Consider the following 22,546-nt stretch of genomic DNA (forward strand, 5'->3'; position numbering starts at 1 on the left):
TTTTCTCATCAGGCTCCTAATGAAAATGGAATTCCTAAGGGAATCTTAAATCATACAGAAATAGGTAGTGCAAAGCGAATTGATATTTTAATAAACAATTGTAGTAAACAAAAGTATGCGAAATAGGTTTTGCTCAAAGAAATGTTTATATAATGCGCTATACTACATATAAATCGATAAATTATTCACTTTTCAGACTCAAACATTTGTCATGTCGGTATATATTTCGTAAGAAAACACTTTGCACATCTATTTTAATTATACTTACTATCTTGCTCTATGTTGCCTATTCCACATATTCAGCATATAGTAAGTGTTCCTTTCTTGAAGTTGAAGAAGCAGTATTTACTATTGTAAGTGCCTGTATAAATTGTTTGTAATATTAAATGATAAAGATTAAAGTTATAAATTAAGCTGTTTGTGAACAATTGTGTATAAATAAGGTTATCCAATTTAATTTTCCTTCTTCATAGAGTTAACCTTTTGTAGAGGCGGGTTTCAGGGCTCTGAGAAGCCTTAATAACGTTTTTCTTTCTGTTTAATGTCAGTTTTAATTGATTGCACTTTTTATTTAGAAGATAATTATTTAATTGATTGCACTTTTTATTACCTCGTTGGTAGAAATTTATAATTTGGTGCCCTTTCTTATTTTTCGGCACAAAAGGTAATTAATTTTTGTTGTTTTCTTTGCAAATCTTTTTAAAACAGTTAATATTTATGTTCATTTATTAACAAAATTCTTTTTTTTTTTCGAACATCTTAAACATGATGCAAATATTATGTTAGCAAAATTGAACAAAATTCAGTCCAAGATGCAAATTGCTAATCCTAGGTGCACCCAACTCTATTCCTCTAACCATTTTGATGCCTTGAGTGTACAGTGTGGGTTAAATTTCTTTACTGATTCCTGCTATGAAGCTATTAAAATTTATAGCACTTTTTAGTGAGCTAGACACAAGTGAAAAGTTGCCTATAAATGTAGACTTTTGTCAACTTCTTTTTTTTTTTACCATTTTTTTAAGCTCCGAAAAAAAGGACTAAAAATTAAATAAAATAAAGGGAAAAAAAGATTAGAAACAAAAAATATTATTTATTTTATTGCACCCGACTAACCGAAAAGTACCAAATTTTATTTTGGTTAATCCATTCGAGATATTCCGGTATGGGTGTCTGTTAGCATCGACTGCATATGTCAAGGCAGTAGGCACTAAAGGGCTTGCTTGAGATAGCCACAAGTTACATTGTTCATGTTTATTCTGTTACCTTCTTTGATTTTTTAAAATTTCTTCTGTGCTACTGCATATAAGCAGGGTGCGTAGCATTTTAAAAAATGCTTCAAGGTGCTTATTTTTTATTTACATTTTTTAAAAGCCCTTAAAAGTGCTCTTTTTGTTCGGGGTTTGTAAAAAGCGCTTAATTTTCTATCCTTTCTTTGCCGTGTCGTTGTTGTTCTAAATTACAATAAAATTGTGATTTTCGCAATTCTTTCTCTCTCCAATATTTATTATGATCATGTGATATTCATAAAAATGTTTTTGAATTTTATGTTCATAAATTAAGAACTTTAAACGATTGAAAGAAAAAACATTTTATTACTGCACATATCCTAATTGTGATAGATTTTTTTGTTTTGTTTTTTGGAAAGTGATTAAAAATATTTTTTGAGTGCTCAAAAAGTATCTACTCAAAAGGTGCTTATTTTTTGTTGAAAAATCTGTCTATGCACCCTGTATAAGTTGCTGAGTCTTGGAGATTATCTTAGCATTGATACTGACCCAATCTTCACAATTCCATCTCTCTCTCTCTCTGATTTATTATTATTTTTTTTTTTTGCAACATGCAAATGTTTATTGAAGTGCTACATTAAAAAAAAATGAAGTTAAAGATTTTAAGCTATGTAATATTCTTAACATATCTTTACCACAATATGTGTTATTTTTATTTCCATCTTAAACTTATAATATTAAAAAATTTCGACATGTTTTATCGGCCTCAGAAAAAAAATTCTTCTATATCCCTTCTTCTGAATTCAAAGAAATATTATTTTCAAAATTTCTAGAATTTTTAAAAGCTTTCTTTCAAAATCATAAATTTTTATATACAGTGGAACATCGTTTATACGACGCCGAAGGGACCACCGAAAAACGTCGTATAAACGATAACGTCGTATAATCGATTTTTACTTCTAAAACAGAAACTGACTCTGTTTTCAGTTAATTTTGATGTTTAACGTGTTGATTTACATAAATTTCTAAATTAGACAAAGCAAAACAAACAAATAACCAAAGAAGAAAAACTGCAGTGAGCAATTTGAATCTATGTTACCTCGAATTATATTTTCTTGCTATTAGTCTCTACAATGCTTTGAATAGCGAGTTGAACTTACTGCTTTCTATGATGCAATTTTAGATTTCTAATCACGGTCAAATCTAATGGCTGAAGCGCACTTGTACAATTTGCAGGAAAAAAGAGAGCTTTTACATTTTCCAAAATAATTAGTATCGATGGGTGCGCTGGACATGATCGAAGAATAGCAAAATTTTTCATTTTTGCCTCTTCATAACATTGTCTAGTTTTTTCAGTCATCTAGTAAAAATTACGGTCGTTATCCAAGCATTCTCGTTGGCACCCTTTTCTGTATCATTTATATTGGCAAATTGCGCCCTTTTTTAAAATACACAAGAAAAAATAAAAAATTAAATAAACGTGAACAAAATCTAAAAACCGACGTATAACCGATTCTGTGCGTCATATAAACGATATATTTTTACATTAAAATGAATAGGAATGATTTGGGACCACACTAAAACGTCGTATAAGTGATCGTCGTATAAACGATGCTCCACTGTATATATTTTAAGAAATTATTTTCTTTTAAAAAATTAATAAAAAACTTTTTTTTTTGTCTGTAGAATTCAGACCAAGCCCTCAGATGGTTAAATTTATACCTCCCCCCATAGTATGGCCAAGTTTGCAGTTTTTGTTACTCATTTTATGTTGGTTTTGTGTAATTATAGTGATAGTTTTAACAATATTATTTACATATTCAGTTTGATTCTAAAAATGATGTCTGATTTTAAATAAGATATACTTTAAAATGTTCTTGATGCTTGATAATTCCATTCGACATGTATTATAACATATATCATAATACTGATAATAAAAAGTATCACTAGCAAAATTATCTTGCCAATAAAAGCAGCAGTGAGAAGTATTTTTATCAAGTGCTAAATTTAATTATTTATTAGGATATTTTAAAATTTTCATGATCGAAGTTTTTATGTAGTAGTTTTGTTATAAGATTAAGTTTTCATTGTTTTTCTTCTTCTATTTTTGGTTTATTAGTATAAGATATGCCAGTTTTTCAAAATTTTTAAACTCATTATTTTATTCCTAGTAGTTGATATACATAGCTGTCAACTTCTGTGTTCGTGGAGAAAGATTTTTCAAAGTAGTGGGAAAGTTTTTTTTCTTTAATTGCAAAAGCACTTGACTTTACATCATTGGCCCTCATGCATCGAAGATGCATGAGATTGGAGCATATGAAACAAAAACTGAACCATTGAACAATATAATAACAAGAGCAATAAATACTTGCAAAACGTGAACCACTTAAACATGAACGAGAATCAGTTGCTGGAACGGTTCTTGCAGGAGTAGTAGGAAAGTAATTATTACAATAGATAGAATTTTCTTAAAATTTAGGTTTTTTCACCTACAACTAAAAACTCAAGTTCCTAACTGTTCTATTTTATTTTGTTTAGATCATTGTTTTTTTATGTTTAGAACACAGACTTTGAAAATTTTATAAACAAAGATTTAATCACGTATGTAGTTCCCGCTACCAGTAAAAAATATTTCATCAATGACATATGTTGGAAGCTATGGATATGCTATAATGTTATTTGTGCATACTCTTGTCAACAATGAAAGTTGGTGCAAATTTCGCCAAATTGGCTCCAAATTCATATCTAATCAGATTAAAATGACAACTTAATTTTTTTTAGAATAAAATGTTAAAATTAATGTTTTAAAACATATCATTGAAAAAAAATTTGTGGTACAGTCAATTCGCTATAACTCGAAGTACGATAACTCGATTTTTCTAAGGGGTCCCGACCCTTTTATCTTCAATTTCATGTTAATTATTCTCGATTACTCGAATTTTACTCCCTTTAACTCGATTTTTTGTGTGGATCTCTTTATGTTTTCAATATTGATGAAATAGGTTATTTTTTAAATGTCTTCCAAATAAGACTATGATGTTTAAAGATGAAAACTGCTCAGGGGGTAAAATGAGCAAGGAACGTTTGACTGTCCTAGTTGAAGGAAATGCGTCTGGGACAGAGAAATTGCCCTTACTTGTTATCGGAAAATACCGAAATCCCCGATGTTTCAAGAATGTAAAAACTTATCCTTTGGATTACAAGTCTAACAAAAAGTTTTGGATGACATCAGTTTTATTTGAAGACTATGTAAGAAAATTGGATCGGAAATTCTTCGCTAAAAAAAGAAAAGTGATACTCTTTATGGATATATACACAGCGCATAGTGATCTACCTAATTTGAAAGCAGTAAACTTGCAGTTTCTCCCACCAAACACAACAGCAAAGTTGCAGCAGATGGACCAGGGTATCATAAAGTGCTTCCAACAGTCTTATCGTAAATGGCTTATCAGAAAAATGATCTTAAATATTGTAAGCATTTAGAAGATTTGTAATTAATAAGCATTAATTAAATAATCCGACAATATTTTGAAAGACCAAAACCGAAACTAACGGTAAGTCGAACTTCCGATATGTCGAAGTTTTTCGTCAGTCCTATCAGATTCGAGTTATCGTGAATTCACTGTATAATTTTTTTACTACCATCTTTATTTATTAGGAGGCTTCTGTTTTTAGCCAGTGTTCGAAATCATTAGTAGTCCATGGGTCTGAAACCACTAAATCCCCCCTATGACCACTATGAAATAATAACCACTTGTCTGTGGGATTATCAACACATCTACTTTTAATAGATATTAAAATTTAATTTAATGGATCACAATTTTATTTTATTCGAATGGTATGATTATGGTTAGGGTGTAATGGAATAATTCAATGTAGCACTTCTCTAACATATCTTAGTTTTTTTTCTCTTTCCACTTTTGAGGTTTATGTTTATCATAGAATTATTTAATTTTAGGATACAAAATATGATTTTCAGGAATAAGGTAACCTTTTTCAAGAAAAAAAAAACTGGAAAATTGGATATTACATTGAAAATAAAGAAAAGGATATCCCTTTCATATATATATATATATATATATATATATATATATATATATATATATATATATATATATATATATATATATATATATATATATAAAGGGAAAGAGAATGAAGAATATATTTTAGGATATAAAATGCAATTTTTTGCGAATACAAAATGCAAAAAAAAACTAGAAAACTGGATCATACATTCAATAAAGAAAAACATATCCCGAATGCAAAAATTAAGTTAACTCTTATATTTCAGAATAAATGGCTGGCAAATTTAGAATTGCTAAAGTTTGATGTCAAAGAAAACAAAATATGCGTATTATGCATTACTATTTAATATTGATGTTTATTTTTCCGAATTTTATGTGGATAATAGCTGCAATTTTGAGTACTTATTTTTTTTCTAAGACCAATTTAATATTTTATTCGATTGTTAGATCAATTTACTATAATTAATCAAGTTTTATTTGAAATAAATTAATAACTGTGATGTTATTATGAAGCACAAAAATGATTTTCAGTGATGAAGTGTTACATTTATTTGTACAGCTAGTGAAATTTTTTGTAGACCAGTATATAATGATGCTTACTGATCCTAAACACCAGTTACTCTTTTTTATAACTTTTAATGCTGTTAGTGAAAATGATTGACTGAATTTTACAGAAGCGCTTACTGTTTTCTTTCTTCTTTTTTGTATGTTTTCATTATTCAGTTGATATTATAATTGATATTATCTTCACGATCTCAACAGAAAAATTGAGATTAAGTGACACAATGTCACAATTGTATTCTGGTAAAATGTAGTTAAACGTTATTTTGAAGGTTACCAATTTGGCCTGTTTTGCGGACTCTCTCCGTTGTAAATCGAAATAGGTTAACAAAAGAAGAAGAATATTTTAAGTTTGTCGAATTTATAAACAACTAAAATAATATTTTTGAAACTAGAAACTAGCAAATGAAATAAATGTATAATATTTTAAGTAAGAAAATTAATGAATAATTATAGGAATATTTTTGCAAATCTATATAGCTGAATGAAATAAATGAAAAATATTTTCAATTACAAAAGAAAATTTTACTTACATATTTTTCCAGTTATCCATATTTAATTAGAAAATTAATTAATAATTATAAATTTTTTTTTTGCAAAATAAAATAACAAAATAATATAAATTAAGTAAAAAAATTTCTATGCAAAAGGTAGGGTTAAACTACAATTCAATATTTAATTTTTACTTTTGTTATTATCCTTTAATTTAAATTTTTTCTTTTACAGTGCGAGAAATATCAAAATAGAGAAGCTTTAGGTAATCTTTGTGCTGATCTTTGTGAGTTGAATAACCTAAAACCAAATAGTTGCCTTCCTAATCATTTGGGCAAAGATGTTGTTTTTGAAGCAACCTATTATAACAAACATGTCGTTATGAAATCCAGCAAATTGAACTCCGATGATTTCGATCAAGTCTACTACAAAGATGCAGATGGGAACAAAATACATCCTAGCATTGATATGTTTTATTCTATGATCAAAAACACAATTCAAACTGAGCTTGATATCAATGTTTCCTCCAGCATGGATGATAAGTCATTGCATCTTCTATCGAAAGTATGGACGAGAAACATGCAGAATTTTTTCCACTTGCCTTCTGCCATGCAAAACGTTGCAATGAGCAACATTTGGTTTTTAGTTCAACAGACTGAGTATTTGCTTATGAAGTATTTTGAAGACATGGATGTTTTCCCTAAGATCAAAGGGACCTGTGGTCCTTTTTATGTTGTGGAGTTCATTCGGCCTTTGGATAATTATTTCTTGATGTTTTATCCGTCCTGGAAACAAGATTTCTTCAAAAGAGCTAATTTAGCACTTAAATTACTTAATTTTTTGGAAGAAACGGAGAAGCACTTTCCGTTTTTGCACTTCTGTGATGTCAAGGTTGGTCATTTCGGCCTGGATGAGCATTATGATATCCGCCTTCTTGATATGGATATGGTGTTCTTCGAGCCTTCTTTGATCAAAAATATTGTTGCTATTCAAAACTGCACAACTGATGAAGACTGTTCGTTTATTGATTGCTTGGGATCATGCAGTTATGCTGAGAAGAAATGTAAAGCCAAAGTATTTGACAATAACTTTCAGGTAATGATTATTTTCAATGAATTCTATGTTTTCAGCACCTCCCAATCCTAAATGATCAAGCTTCTTTTGTTAGAAACCTTGCATTATAAAAAAGAAGTTCATTAGCAGTGTGAATATGCTTATCTAAAAGAAAAGAAAGAAAAAACTACCATAAACATTGATGAAAGTAATTTTTTATTTTTGAAATTGTTTGTTTTATTTTTAATTGAAAAGCTTGATGAGAAATACTTATTAATTTTTTAAAAAATTCCTATTCTTTTCATAATTTATTCACTATCTTTTCAGTAAGGAAAATGTATTCCCTAAAATTTTGTTATTTTTTTTAAAAAAATTGGCATTTTATATAAATAATTTTATATAAATGAAAATGAAATAAATTATGGATTGTTAATTTGATTTAAATATAATCATTAATGGATAGAAAAGCCCATGTAATTCTTTCCTGAAACCCTGCAGACCCTTTAGGGAACTACTAGTGACCATAAACGTTTTTGGCAAAATTTATAAAATGTTATTTACAGTAATATTAATGAGTAAATCTAAATTGATTTTTTAATGATAAACAAAATTAGACATTTTTATTTTTCTAATAATAAATGTTGTCATGAAAGATGGTGGTTATCTGTTTTTCTCAACGCTTGGAGCTCTCTATAAGTCTCTCACCATATTTCAGACAAGTAAAGAAAACACAGATGACCATCAATTTGAAATCTTTTTTGAAGATAATTCATGTGATAATATGGGAGATTTTTTTTTCTTCTTTTGCATGAAATTCGGAGAACTATTGTATCAGTATTTTTATTTTATTTTCACCCTAACATTTGGCGAATGATGCCTTTGACAATGTGCTTTATACAAAATTTATGTGGATTTTAAAATGTTAAATTCTGTTTTTCTAATTCTAATGTACAATATTCCTGATTTTTAAAAAAGTAAACTTTATATATCTTTTTTTTTTAAAAAAAAAATTTGTTTTGTCACTAAAAACATTCAAAAAAAGATTTTATTTGAAAAGGGTGAGGTTATGGTTTACTGTAATATTAATCATATAGATTATTACCTGTACTTCCACTTTCTATGCTTTTAGATTCCAACTTATTAAAATCTTGATTTGAAAAATTTATTTTTTAGGTGTTCGTTGTCTATATTTTTTTTCATATGCATAGTTTACTAAAATATTAATTAAAAAAATTGTGTTTTGAGGTATCTCTTTAACTTCATGTCTAATTTACTAGAATATTAATCTAAAGAATTGCTCTATCAGGTGTTTACAACAAAACTAGACTTGTGTTTTCTCTACTGACATAATAAACCTAGTTCAAAAATATAGCTGATACATTTTCCAAAGTATAAATAAGTCTATATTCCATAGTAGTTGCAAGGTATTGATATATATTTGTAAACTCTGAGAAGAGTGCCTTTCAACTGTCTGCTTTCAAAACTTCTAAGAATGTTTCTCTTAATAAAAAAATTTTGCTAAAAATTAGTATGAATAATAAAAGTCTTTTTTTTTCCTTCCTTTTTTTTGTAATGTAAAGTTTTGTCCTAATCAGTAAGTTGATTTCAAAATATTTAGTAGAGGTCTCTAAAAGCCTGGTGGGTCTTGAGCTTGCCCATATTTGCCTTTATAGGTTCCTGGCTAAAGTGGGAACTATAAGTTAGTATTCATTTTAGATGCAAAAAGACTCAATTTATTTATTGGAAATTTCAACTTTTTATCAATCTTATTCATTGTAGGAAGAAAAAAAAGTTTCGTAGTGATTTTGCAATAAAAAAAAGTCCAAAGTAATCTTTTAAATCGTTATATGAAGTTAATGTTTTAAACTTTTTGGAAAATCAATAAAATATTGAGGTGTGCGTGAGGAGCTAATTAAAAAAAAAGAAGAAAAGAAAATGGAGAAAAAAATATATACAAAGAAAAAAGCTATATTTCATGCAAATAAATGCATAATTACTGATATAATTGTTATAACATGTTTAAAAACTATTTTATCAATAAAAATGAGAATACCAAATGGCAAATATTCATCAACTTCACTTTTTTGATCGAAATAAATTTTTAAAAATACCATGAGTCTAAAGTATTTTCTTCGTTGAAATTAAATGATCTAGCACTCTTCTCTTAATATTAACCTAGATTTAGTTATAGATCTTTTTAGTTGAAAATGTTATTTAATCAATAATGTTAAACTCATCTATATTCCATGTATTTTGCTAATTTTATTCCCTTCTGTTTTAGAGAGTATGTCGAAATATACTAGCTGGGAAACTCATGCCTGCATACTTTGGACTCCTCAGTTCGCCTCCTCTCTCTATCCATAGTGAACTCCTTTCTTTATTGCAAACTTGTTCAGAATATCTTGACGATAAAGCAGCGCATATACTAGCCAGTAGATTGAAACATTTACTTGTTTCAGTTGTTCAAGGTGATATAGAGCTGTAAAGTTTACAAACAGAAAGGGCTGTTTCATAATTCATTTTGACCACATTAGAATTGCTTAGGTGGGATATTTCCGTATCGGTACCTTTGCGCCAAGCACAATCACCAATGCACCAAAGGGTTTTTAAGTTTGAAAGAATTTATATATATCGCTCATGGGCTGCAATAGAGGCACAACTCAAAAAATCACATTGTGAGATAAGTGGGTTTAAATTTTTCATTGCTATGGGAAATACATAGGAAATGCTTTAGTTTACTTAAACGAAAATTACCTTCAAGTTGAATTATGAATTGTGTTAGTATTGCTGCTGAAAAGAAAGTGTATTTTTTTATTTATACCTGTTCTTAGTCCAAAACGCGTGTTTTTTTATTTGTGCCACTATTGCAGCCCATGAGCGATTATTGTGGTTTGACCAGGGGGTCTACAAGTTGTATTCTTCCAGTTAGTGAATTGTATTCTTTCTTCTGTGATGTTTTTTTCCTTCTTTTTAGTTTCTTGAATGCTACTGCCTGGAAGCCGCCAAAAGTTGGCGATTATTTTGTCACATGTACCAGTACTGAAATTTTTCCTTGCCTAAATGTTTTTGAGGAAAACTAAATTGCTGGTAATGTTTAATCTGGTTGAAGACATTGGAAGTAAAAAGTGATAACCCACTTTTATGTAGTTTACAGATAAACAGATTTTCTTTGCCATGCATAGAAATGTATAGCTTCTGATAAAAGTGAACCAGTCTTATGTTGCTGTCTCACGACAGAGATTCTTACTATATTTCAGTAAAATGAAGGCTTTTATTGAATATAGCTATATTTACAGTAGGAAAGTGTGTAATGTTAGCAAAATGGGGGTTATCACTTTTTAACAACAAAGTTTTCAATTACTTCAAAGAGATTGACTTCATATATCAGTTTCAAGTCATGATAGCACAGTGTTTAAAGCATTCAGCTGATATTGTTAAAAGACACAGGTTCTAATACTGGTGCATACGTTAAGTTCAAATCGATAGGTACCATCTAGTTTAAGAAATAAAGACGGTGAGTGCACTTTGGCACCATTGTGCCGTTGGTCACGATATTAAGAAGTCTTAACCCCTATGACTCCCAATCTACTAATAGTTGTTGGAGGAGTGCTTTATTTCATGTATCAGTTTCAACTTACTGTGCTTTATTAGATATTCAGATTATAATGTGGTTACTGTGACTTATGAAGTAATCTTTCTATTTTTCTTTCATATTATACTCAGGAACGAAAAAGAGTTTATATGTAGTTTATCGAATCACATGAATTTAATGGAGTTAAATTAATAATCGTTAGATTAATATTTCATACTCTTTTAATTCAAAATTTTTTATACTTCTCGAATTTTTGATAATGAATCGAATGGCATTGTTAATCAATAATTTATGCACTGTTGTAACTAAGAAATGTCGAGAAATTGCGTTGATAAATTTGGGAAATATTAGAAAACTGTTACCTTGAATCAAATTTACTGTCTAAACTAATTTATTTGTTAAAATTGTGCTTTTATATCTATACTATTTAAAAAAATATATATATATGATTACATTTACAGTACTGACAAAATTATAAACTTTTATGTTTTCAATGATTTAACACTTTAACAAACAAGAATTCTTTTTTTTTTAAATATATATATATATATATATATATATATATATATATATATATATATATATATATATATATATATATATATATATATATATATATATATATATATATAATATATATATATTTAAATATAATTTTTTTTGTTCATATATTACTCAATTTTTTTATTGTTATTTAATGAATGCGCTATTGATTCTCTATTCTGATTCAACCTATTATTTGTATGAAGAAGATGCATTTTTTCTCGTAACAAAAAAAATTAACATTTGATAATAAAAATCCAATCAGATATAATTTTCAGATTGTGAGGTGCCTCCAAAAATTGGTTTCCAATATTTGTGTAATTTATAAGTCATGATGCCTTTCTTTGAAAAAATTTTTTAATCCCCATGAAATTGCACCAATTATCAGAACAATATTCTTTTTTTTTTTTTACCTTTTAAATTAATATTGTGATTATATTCTTGAAGAGGATGCTGATCATAATCAAAGGTGGAAGTTATTTTTTGATGCTAATAGTGATATCCTTGATATACAAATTTATTTATTCCAATTTCATGTATAATATTTTCTAAAGACAATGATATTCTAAAATTTCTTTTATATTTTTAATTATAATTATTATCAAACAATTGTTGTGATGTATTTATGGTAAAGATACATGTATGTTTTGCACTATTCTTTATCCTTATTATACTGAATATATATTTTATACTACTCTTTCTTGCACATACTCATTTCCTAAATGAAACAATCTTTTCTTACAAATTAGCAATTTTAGTTTTGGTGGCTATTGTACTTATGCTCTTATCCGGTTTTTTTCCCCTCCTTTTATTTATTTCTGGAAATTTATATTAATTAGATTGCAGAACAAGAAAAATACTTAGGTTTGTTTTATTATTTTGAGTTGTTAGCTTATAAGAAATCCTAGTGATTTGTTATAGTTTTATTTATTGGAATTTTTTATCTTAAATGTGTTGTTGTTTGGGCAATGTGAGATCCTACAAGATTTATCGATAAAAGTTTAAAATTATATAATTAAGTTAAGATGCAATTTAAATTAAAATAAACTAACAATAGGGGTTGATTTCTGATTTTTTTTTCCTTGGGCTATTTTTGGAGATTAGAAAGTATTCTTTTGAAGTATTGGATCATTTTTCTTATATAAAATGTTTCCAATTTTTTTGCCTTCAATGCTGTATAAAGCTCTATGTAGTTTTTTACACGTTTTCTCCCTTCTTCTTTAGTATTTTGGCCTTAAGGTTCATTTTAAAATTTTAGGAAAATTGTATCGAACAAATCTTATTATTACTTTCTTTAATGTAATAAATGTAAATTTAAGAAAGAAATACTGTTCCTCTTGCTTAATTTTTTTATGCACTGATTTATCTAAGTGATTTTTTTAAAATGTATTTTCCGGAATTTTTTTATATCTTCAAAATTTGCGCCCAATTATTTTATGGCTATTAATTTATATTAACTAGCAAACAAACTTTCATCTTTGTCTCCCTGTACAGCTTTAACTCTCATATGCCCAAACAGCAGATATATCATACTATTATCTTTGTTTAATTAAATTTGTTTTATGTGCAATTTTCATTTAAAATGTTTTATGTAACCCTCTCATGCATTGATTCAATTCTTGTAAGTAGGCTTAAGTGACGTTGTCGTAAGTTTATCAAGATTGGGTACACATTAGCTGAGAAGACTAACAAATCGTTAAAAATAACTATTATTATTTCATAGAAATATTATGTTAAATGCACTAAGTAATTGTTTTAACATAATTAGAAATTATTATCAAATATAAATGATTTGGGTGATCACTGAAACAAAAATGGCGAATGACTAGTCTAGGGTTTTTGTTTTCGCTCACCATTTAACCAAATTGTTTCATTTGACAATAAAGCGAATTATCATAAATGTCCAATTTTAAGAGTTGGAAGTTTTTTCATTTTAAAATTGTAAAAAACTTTTTGGTTGATTCTGACAAATTAGTGTTTAATATCCACAAAATCATCCTTTAGTAACTGATAAAAAAAAATTAAAAAATTTCAAATATATGGCCAGAAGAAAATTGAATTAATTTTTAGTCATACACGTTTGAGTGATACGCAGGACCTTGGTCTGCTTGAAATGATCTGAAGAGTCGAAAATGTTTAAAAGTTGTTTTAGGTCTCTATGTAGCAGCATGAATTTGGAAGTTAATTTTCCTAATCTGTTAAGACCAAAACTTTAAAGAATTGCAGAAAATGAGTTTTCTTCTCAGAAATCAATATATTAAACATATTTTAAACTCCTAACTGTGATTTAAAAAAATTAAAAAGCATTTTATTTTCAATTAGTACATTAAAAGTGATTTATTTTTAATTTTAGGTCTTTTAGCATGTTGTAGGATATTTTTATAATATATTTCTTTGCATTTTGGTCATAAAAAAATCCACAATACCCAAATAAGATATTTATGTCCCATGGTCGTAAAAAAATCCACAATACCCAAATAAGATATTTATGTCCCATGGTCGTAAAAAAATCCACAATACCCAAATAAGATATTTATGTCCCATGGTCATAAAAAAATCCACAATACTCAAATAATAAGCTGTTTATGTTCCATTAAACTGTTTAAAAGGTTGTGTAAATCACATTTCTTATATTTTTTTTGGTAATTAACTAAAACCTTGTTAGTTATAATTAAATTTTTTAATTAAAGAGGGTGAAATACCTTTTATGTAAAATAAATCATAAAATATTGTTTCTTTCATGTTGAAATTTGTTCAAATAATGCCCAATATGTTGTATGCTGGGTTTCAGGAGAAATAATGTACATAAAAAAATTTACCTAAAAACTGTTTTTTCCCCCTTTTTTATAATTTGAGCTATTTGGCATTGCATATTAAAATATCTCTTAACAGTGCAATCGCCCCTGTATACACTCTAAAGCTAAAATCAATGTCTAAGTCTTAGCTAATGGAGTGAAGAAGAGAGTTAGGCTGGCTTTACTATACTTTACAGTTCACTTCTGTTAAATGTCAGAAATTTAACTACTTCTACTTTTCAGTGGTAAAATGTCAGACTAATGTTTCCAGATACCTGGTGTATAATTTAAATGTTTACATTCATTTTCTTGATCAAAAGTTCATAAATGAAGACTGCATGAGAGGGTTTATTTTTAATTTTATCTATGTATTGTTTTCTTTTTTTAATTGTGTTATACTGTAAGGTGGACTGAAGAAAATCAAAGAATCTTTCAGCATTAGGGAGGAAAAGGGAAAAGTTATCAACTAGTACCATTGTTGGGAAATTGAGTAAAATCTTCCAACCTTGATATAAATTTGTATTGCTGCATCAATAGGCCTAAAAATATGAGAATTAGACTGAAAATGCTTAAAAGATACAAAATCACAAATTTTGTTGATCAGATTGAGGTAGCTCTTAAACGTTACTATTATTTCTTAATGTCTGTAAGATATTTTAAAATTAATAGTTATTATTTTGTTCCCCCTCGACAGCACCAATTTTTAGATATTGAACGCATATTTTTAAGTAAATTAACATCGTACTTCATTGTAATACGATTCAAATATAGTGAAACCTCCAGGAAAGGCAACCTCTTGTAGCGACCTCTATTTACGGCCACTTTATGAGGCACGGAATTTTTTTTCTATAGACTTTGTGTTGAAGGAAACCTTTAGGAGAGACCATCAAAACCTCTTCCAGCTATCAGGCAAACCTCCTCACCAAATGCGGAAAGAGTCAAATAAAGAAACACGAAAAAATATCGATGTAAATGAGTAGATTAAAATGTGTTCAAAATATTTATAAGTGACTTTTATTCTGAGAGCTCTTTATGCCGATCTCTAAAAGAGATTGAAAAATCTCTTGTTGCTGTCAGAGTGCACTAAAATCGATGACCATTCTTTTGTCAATGATTTATTTTTAGAGTTGGAAGTTAAATTTAAAAAAAAAAAGAAGTAATTTAAAAAAAAAAAAAAAAACTATGCATCTCAAGCAAATGAGCCTAAAATTAAAATCGCTTGTGAAAAGTCATGCACCTTCGATAACATTTTGAAGCCAATGGTGGTAACCCTTAGGAACCACCATTTTACTCTGGACCAGAGGGTGATCGCTCCCGTGAGGTTACACTGTACAAAGTTTTTCATCCGAAATTTTGGGACCTTGAAGTGACAGAAGATATAAACTTATATATCTAAAATCTTGTAAAATTTGTATGTCCAAAATTTTGTACAAATGACTTTTAAGCATTACTGCAAGCCAGTCGGCAAAGTCTGTGACTTTTTTGCAAATTTTTTAATTTTAAGATTTTTAAATCTAATTTTCGCAATTTTTCTCCCGTGTAGGCAACGCAATAGAAGATATTAATTCGAAGTTTTTTTATTTTTATAACCGTCGTTGAACAGCCGACTCAATTTTTGGGTTTACGACTACTAATGTTCAACTCCATAGCTTTGTAATTTAAAACCCAATCCTGGAGACAAGGGGATGAAGTATTGGGAGAAATTTACCTTCATGGAGGAATTTTTGATGGAACTATGCCGCATCTGCGTTACATAGAGAGGAAAGCCACGAAAACCTCTCATGGTTAGCCTGACAGCAAGGGGACTCTAACCCATGATCCGTCTACCTCTGAGAATATTTTAAATTAGCACTGTGGTTGGTGCAAGCCAGTTGCCTAATTCGTATCGACCAGCCTTCGCCGGGATTTGAACCCGGTTTACCTCATTGGAAGGCGAGCGCTCCATCCCCTGAGTCATCACGGCTCTAATTCAAAGTTTTGTATTCTTCTTAATATTGGTAATTCATAACTTTCCCGCAGTGCACTAATTGTAAGACCCGGTTCTTGGTAGATCACCAAAATCAAGCACAAGTGAACAATTGGATGTCCACTTAGGTCAGGCTGCATATGGACCGAGGGTGTTCAGTATCGGTCTTTGTTGAACTTCTTTACCGTTAAGTGCTCGACTTCACACGCAAGTTGTCGGGGAACCAAAGTGGGGAGCCATCCTCTTTTCAGAGGATAGAAATTGTGATGGCATGTCTTTCGTATCATCCTTAGGATCATCCAGTAGTCCATTGTGCAGCTCTAGTGAGACGTAAATAATTTAGTATTATTCATAACTTTTCAGCACTACCAAGAAACATTTAAGATCTTCAACTTTTTCAGTCCAACCTTTTATACAAATATGTATTTTAAAACTGGAGAGAAAAGAAAATTGTTTGTTTACTTTATTTGATTTTATCAAAGATTATATTATTGTTTTAGCAACAGTTTTATCTATGTGAATAATAATCTAGTCAGTTATTGTATTTTACTTGTTTTAATTTGACTTACTAACTTCGTATTTAGAAATGTTGTAATTGTAAAGGGATTTTTATGCAGGAGCTCATTCCATCTGAATTGGTTTGAGTTATCTCCTCTGTAACTCTTCCAATTCCCTCTGTATTTGTTTGAGTTATCTCCTCTATACCTCTTCCAATTCCCTCTGTATTGGTTTGAGTTATCTCCTCTATACCTCTTCCAATTTTGATGGAATTCAGTATTTATACAGGCTATTCCACAATGCAACAGCCTTAAAGGTATATATTTTTTAATTTTTAAAATAATATAATATAATTAATATTATAATATATAATATAATTTTCAAAAATGAAAAAGTCAAAAAATATTCAAAACATATTAATATTTAAGTGTTGTTAAATGTGGGTGTTAAAAAATGGTTGATTTTAACAAGACATAAAGCTTTAAAAATGTTGACTTCTGAATTTCATTAAAGATTTTCACAGCTTAATTCAATTTGCTTATAAAGCAGTTTTTTCACTACCTACTTTAACCCATTTTCTACACAAGGTGCGTAAACGCTCCTTTCCAATATATTTCTTTTTATTTACACGTTTCACTATTTTTTTTTTCTGCTATTGCCTGGGGTTCTGATAGTAATTAAATTGAAATGAACACTTTGTATTGAGAAATTTTTAAACTACTCTAGTTTCTTAATTTTAAACGGTTATTGAGAAATTCGATTTTTTGAAAATGTGTAATTATTCCATTGGAGAGTAATCTTATATTTTTTATGATGGATTAAGGTTGTAACTTCTATGAATAAAATAAAACAAATTTCATTAAAAAAAAAAAAAACTAGTGTTCAACTGAATGATTTGACCAATGATGCATATATACACCATTTTATTTTTCAAATAAAATATTTTTCATGCACGAAACTCTTTCTTTGTGTCTTAATAAATGCAATATAATCATATTTCAATGAAAATAATACATTTTATAAATTTTCTGTGCTTGGCCTAAAATGGGTTAAAAATTTTGAGGCCAAAATTTTGCTTAGTGTTTTCTTATCTAACGAAATAAAGTTTATAAAGACAAACATATACAGAAGTTTTTCTCTAGACTTAAATGTTTTATTTTATTATTGCACCATATAATTTTTAGAATATCATTACATTTGGAAAGGGGTGGATTTAGTCCATTTATTTGAAATAACTTGTGTAGAAAAATAATCATAACGATTTTTCAACTTAAATGCAGTTATCTCATTTTACTACAGTATTACGCAAAAGTAAAAGCTCAAACACAAGGAAAACCGAAGTCAAAAATTCTGTGACTTATAGGATTGCGTATCCTGTAACTCTGATACGTGAAAATTTATCTCCTACGAAGGAAAAAAATCTTTTTTACAAAAGAGAAGAATTGTTTACGTTTCCCTTAATATAAATTATAATGTATAATATAATTATTATATAAAAAATTATGCTATAAACTATTATGTAATAATATATTATGTAATAAATATAAATTATATATTTAATGAAATTATGTCAACTCTGATTTAATGAGATGCCTGGGTTAGTGAAGAAATTTTTAATAAGTTAGCGGTTTAATGTTAAAAAGAAAATATAAAACTATTATCACTAAAATAATTTGAGTTTAACAAGGAATTCTTCCCTAATTTCATTAAAGCTGTCAGAATGAAGTATTAACTGTTTGTGAAAATTTCATTCTCTTTTTTTAAAAAAAAAGTTAAATAACATTTATTTAGTTCAATTTGTACAAAAATTTACGTTGATAAAAAATTTCTCTTATTCTTTTCTTTTTAAAAATAAAAGTTTGTGTTTAAAAATTTATTTTAATACTAAATCGTTTGCAAATAAAATAACAGATCACCGAAGTCAAGCATCGCTGGCTGCGGTCAGTGTGCGGGTGGGTGACCACTTGGATCGATCTGCGTAGGGACCGAGGGTGTGCGGTATTGGTCCTCGTTAAACTGTGCTACCGTAAAGTGCTCGATTTCGCGTGCAGGTCGTTGGGCTACCGAAGCGGGGGTGCCATCCCCTCTGCAGAGGATCAAAATTGTGATGGCTTGTCTTCGGATCATCCTCAAGGATGTTTCCCAGACCGTCGTCAATAGCCCATTGTGCAGCTCTAGTGCGACGTAAATGAACTACAAATAAAATAAAAAAGAGTGGGAAATACCTTTACTCTCTCCGTCTAAGGTTTAAACCGAACAAACTTTTTCAACTCTTTAAATACTGCTACTATTTGAACTATCTCCATGTCAGGGAAATCGCATGTTCTTTTTTTATAATCTAACTTAAATGATAGAGTAATTACTGAATACAGAATTCGGTTCGACATTGTGTTTGAGCAGAAACCAGGGCTCGAAGAACAGCCCGTCCGCCCGTCCTCGACGGTCAAAAATTCTCCGCGGACAACGAATTTCTCGAATCCGACGTCCGCGCGGACGGCCATTTTCCCGTTAATGTTCGTGATACATTTTCAATTTTTGTTATCTTACAAGAGTCTTGTAAGTTACAAGGCAGTAAAATGACCCACAATACAGCAACATACTGCGCATATATTGATGTTTTCTCTGTCTGGGAGTACTGCAGCGGTTGAAAGGGGCTTTGCAGCAATAAACTTACAAAAAAACACAATACGTACTGGTCTTGAACAAGAAGCTTTAAAAGCAATTATGAACATCTACCTAAATGGAAAACCCCTTTCAGATTTCTGTTCAGAAACCTCTGTAAATCATTGGCTTGATTGTTGAACTGGCAAGCGTCATATTTGATTCATTTAAAAAACGCAGTACCCTCGGATAAATTGACATTCCAGATAACTTGACTTTTGTTATTTAAATTATTTCATAAAAGAAATACTAGGTTACTATTAGTAACCTAGTATTTCTTTTATTACTGTATAATGTAATCCTAGTAACGACTAATTCATTGTGCAATTTATATAAATGTTTGTAATAAATAAGAGAAAAATATATTTTTATTTATTTAAAAGCGACGGGTTAGTTTCAACGGAGGACGGGTGCATTGTTGGACAAGCCGTCCTCGGGGACGGGTAAAATTTCTGAGTTTTTTCGAGCCCTGGCAGAAACTTTTGGATATTTGTAGCTCATTGATACCTGTTTTGTGAAAATAAAATAAAAAGCTTTAGTTTAACAAAGGATTTTTCAATATTATCTGTTTCAGTTAATTAATCTTAACTCGTTTCATTCCATATTTACATTTCTTCCCCGAAGCTTCTGCCACAGCGGACTTTCGCATGGTTTGCAAAATTTTTATTTAAACTAACATCATAAAAATCGATTTTACAATGTCTATAAAACAAATTAAAATGTAATTAAACAATGAAAAGGTTGTGAAAATATCGTTAATAATATAACCGCCAAAAATATAATTTGAAATTATGAACTTTTTTAAAAGAGAAAATGTAAAATATTGATTAATTCTTTTTTAACCTAGAAAGTTACACTCCCTGCTGCCACCAAACCCCGGAACAGCTTACGCAGTTTATTTCAGATATCTTTGCTTGCCCTTTCGGCCCTGGTCTTATTTAATATCACTTTAAGATCTTTTTAAATTTCATGTTAAAGGCTGCCTACCTGCTCGCTATCGCCCATCAACCCTCGAAACTGCTTCTTTTTATATCGATTCGCAATCTGTTATGGGTTACTTAAAACAAAAATTAAAATAGTGGAGTAGATAACTCTTCAATGATAAAAAAAATAAATAAATATGACTTACAATTCAATGTCTGAAAATCTAATTAAAAGCTTAAACAATGTATGATATATTGATGCAATAAACAATGTAAGATATATTGTTTATCTTCAGATGTAAGAGTACGTTGCCGAAAAGCTTAATCTACTGTTAATATTTCTCACATGACTAAATTACGCAGAGCTGAAAATAGAATTTAACAATGACATAAAAGATGCCAAAAACTAATGTTCACTGCTTTAAATTACATTAAAGGCTACGCCCCCTGCTGGCCAACTCTCGGTACTGCTTACAGAGTTTTTCTTCCGAACACTTCTCTCGTTCATTTCATCTGTCCTAAAATTAAAATAGCATACAATTGTAAAAAAATTTAAAATCGAATCACGTTAAAAATTGAAATTCACGCCAAAAAAAGTGCTATTTCGATTTTGTTCTCAGTTAGTTATTCTTTTAACTTTTCTTTAGCATTAATTTAGTTTAGATTACTAAGTGCGCCGACCGGCCTGTGTAGGGGGCAGGGAACTGTCCTTGCATCAGAAAGGTCCCTGGGCTCGAATCCCGGGCAAGTCACGGATGTATCTTTCTCTCTCTGTGTGTTCTATGTCCTTTCTCCTTTGTGTGTGAATGTGACCCGCCCTATAAAAGGGTTGTGGTTGTGTGAATGGCGTGGCAGAAGTCGAATTCCAGGCCATAGGTGGCGCCACTAAAAAACAGCATCAATCGCACCCCCACTGACTAAACAGGCATACGACAAAAAAAAATTACTAAGTGCAACCTAAAAGAAATGAAAATTGAAAGTTACAGAAAAAAGTTTAGAATCAGAAATAAAAATTAAAATCGAAATGCCACTGGGGAAATTCAAATCGAAAAATTTGAAAGCATTTTCTCGCTTATTAAGCCTTGTAATATACCCGGTTGTAAAGAAGCTAAAATTATCAAAGTTTTAAATAATATAGGTATGTTTAAATATCAAAACGCAAAGATTCAATAATTCTTTACAAATGAATAAAAGGACTAATTAAAATATTCTTAACATTGAGCCCTCCGAATAAAATAATCCTTTTTTTTATTTAATGAAAGAAGAAGACATGGCTTTGGTTCAGTTCAAAAGACATTAAAAAAATGCGTTATTTTTTTTAAAAAAAAACTTTCGAGAAGGTAAGAATCTCAAATTTATTAACTACAAAACTAGTTCGAAATTTCCAAGAAGCTCAACAGTTTCATACGTTCCGTCATGAGAATACGTGGCTGCAAAAAAACTAAAATTTTACTGTATTTCCTTTACATCGAAAATCACCAATATAATTTATTTAATTACTCCCAAACTAATTTTAAATGTAGACAAAGTGAGACGCGTCACATATAAGAACATGGCTGTAAAATTCATCACGTAAAAAATCATAATGACCCTGCTTTTAATTTTCGCTAAACTGAACTGCACGACAACGAGTAAGTTATCTTCAATTTTAACGTTAACCCTTTAACGCAGATGGGAAACCGGTGACCCTTATATATATATATATATATATATATATATATATAATAGCAGGGCTACATCCCTGTTATCATTGTTGTATTCAGCAAGAGACATGCGAAAAGCATCGGTCCCGCGTTAAATACTACAGAGAATGATGTAATTAGGTTCCAGTCGTACATACCTTTGTATTATGGAAAATCATTTAATGCTTCCTAATATGGAAGTGAAAGGGGGACAAGATTCTAAAAATAACTCCTCCTTTGAAATATAAATCAGATTATGATTCCATGGTATGTTTTCAGCCTTGAAGTCCTAAAATAGAATTTCTACACCCATTCTTTACCAAACACATTATATGAAAACGAAGGTTTTATTAATACAAAAGTATTTATAATTTTTGTATTATATATATATATATATATATATATATATATATATATATATACACTGGTTATCATAAATTAAGGAAAATTCACAAAAATCGCGATAACTCAAGAAATTACACATGGAATTTTATGAAACTTACCCACAATATACAACACATAGTAA

General features: G+C 29.2%; 1 protein-coding gene across 1 annotated transcript; it reads left to right on the forward strand.

The window, feature by feature from the left end:
• The first annotated feature begins 43 nt into the window (after positions 1 to 43).
• Positions 44 to 9,992, forward strand: aln (divergent protein kinase domain 1C). The gene is made up of 3 exons (XM_087161702.1): positions 44 to 353; positions 6,542 to 7,402; positions 9,642 to 9,992. Exons 1-3 carry the CDS (start codon positions 153 to 155, stop codon positions 9,843 to 9,845), a joined length of 1,266 nt encoding a protein of 421 aa, XP_087017828.1. The 5' UTR covers positions 44 to 152; the 3' UTR covers positions 9,846 to 9,992.
• Positions 9,993 to 22,546: the final 12,554 nt, after the last annotated feature.

This window comes from Parasteatoda tepidariorum, chromosome 4, assembly GCF_982258835.1.
Source record: "Parasteatoda tepidariorum strain Cologne lab strain chromosome 4, Ptep-v5.0, whole genome shotgun sequence".
Lineage (NCBI taxonomy): Eukaryota > Metazoa > Arthropoda > Arachnida > Araneae > Theridiidae > Parasteatoda > Parasteatoda tepidariorum.

Bases quoted from the DNA above. Each gene is read 5' to 3' on its own strand.
- aln (XM_087161702.1), top strand. From the start codon at position 153: ATGCGCTATACTACATATAAATCGATAAATTATTCACTTTTCAGACTC. The intron at 354-6,541 runs GTAAGTGCCTGT...TTTCTTTTACAG, and splicing joins AAGAAGCAGTATTTACTATT to TGCGAGAAATATCAAAATAG. The intron at 7,403-9,641 runs GTAATGATTATT...CTTCTGTTTTAG, and splicing joins TATTTGACAATAACTTTCAG to AGAGTATGTCGAAATATACT.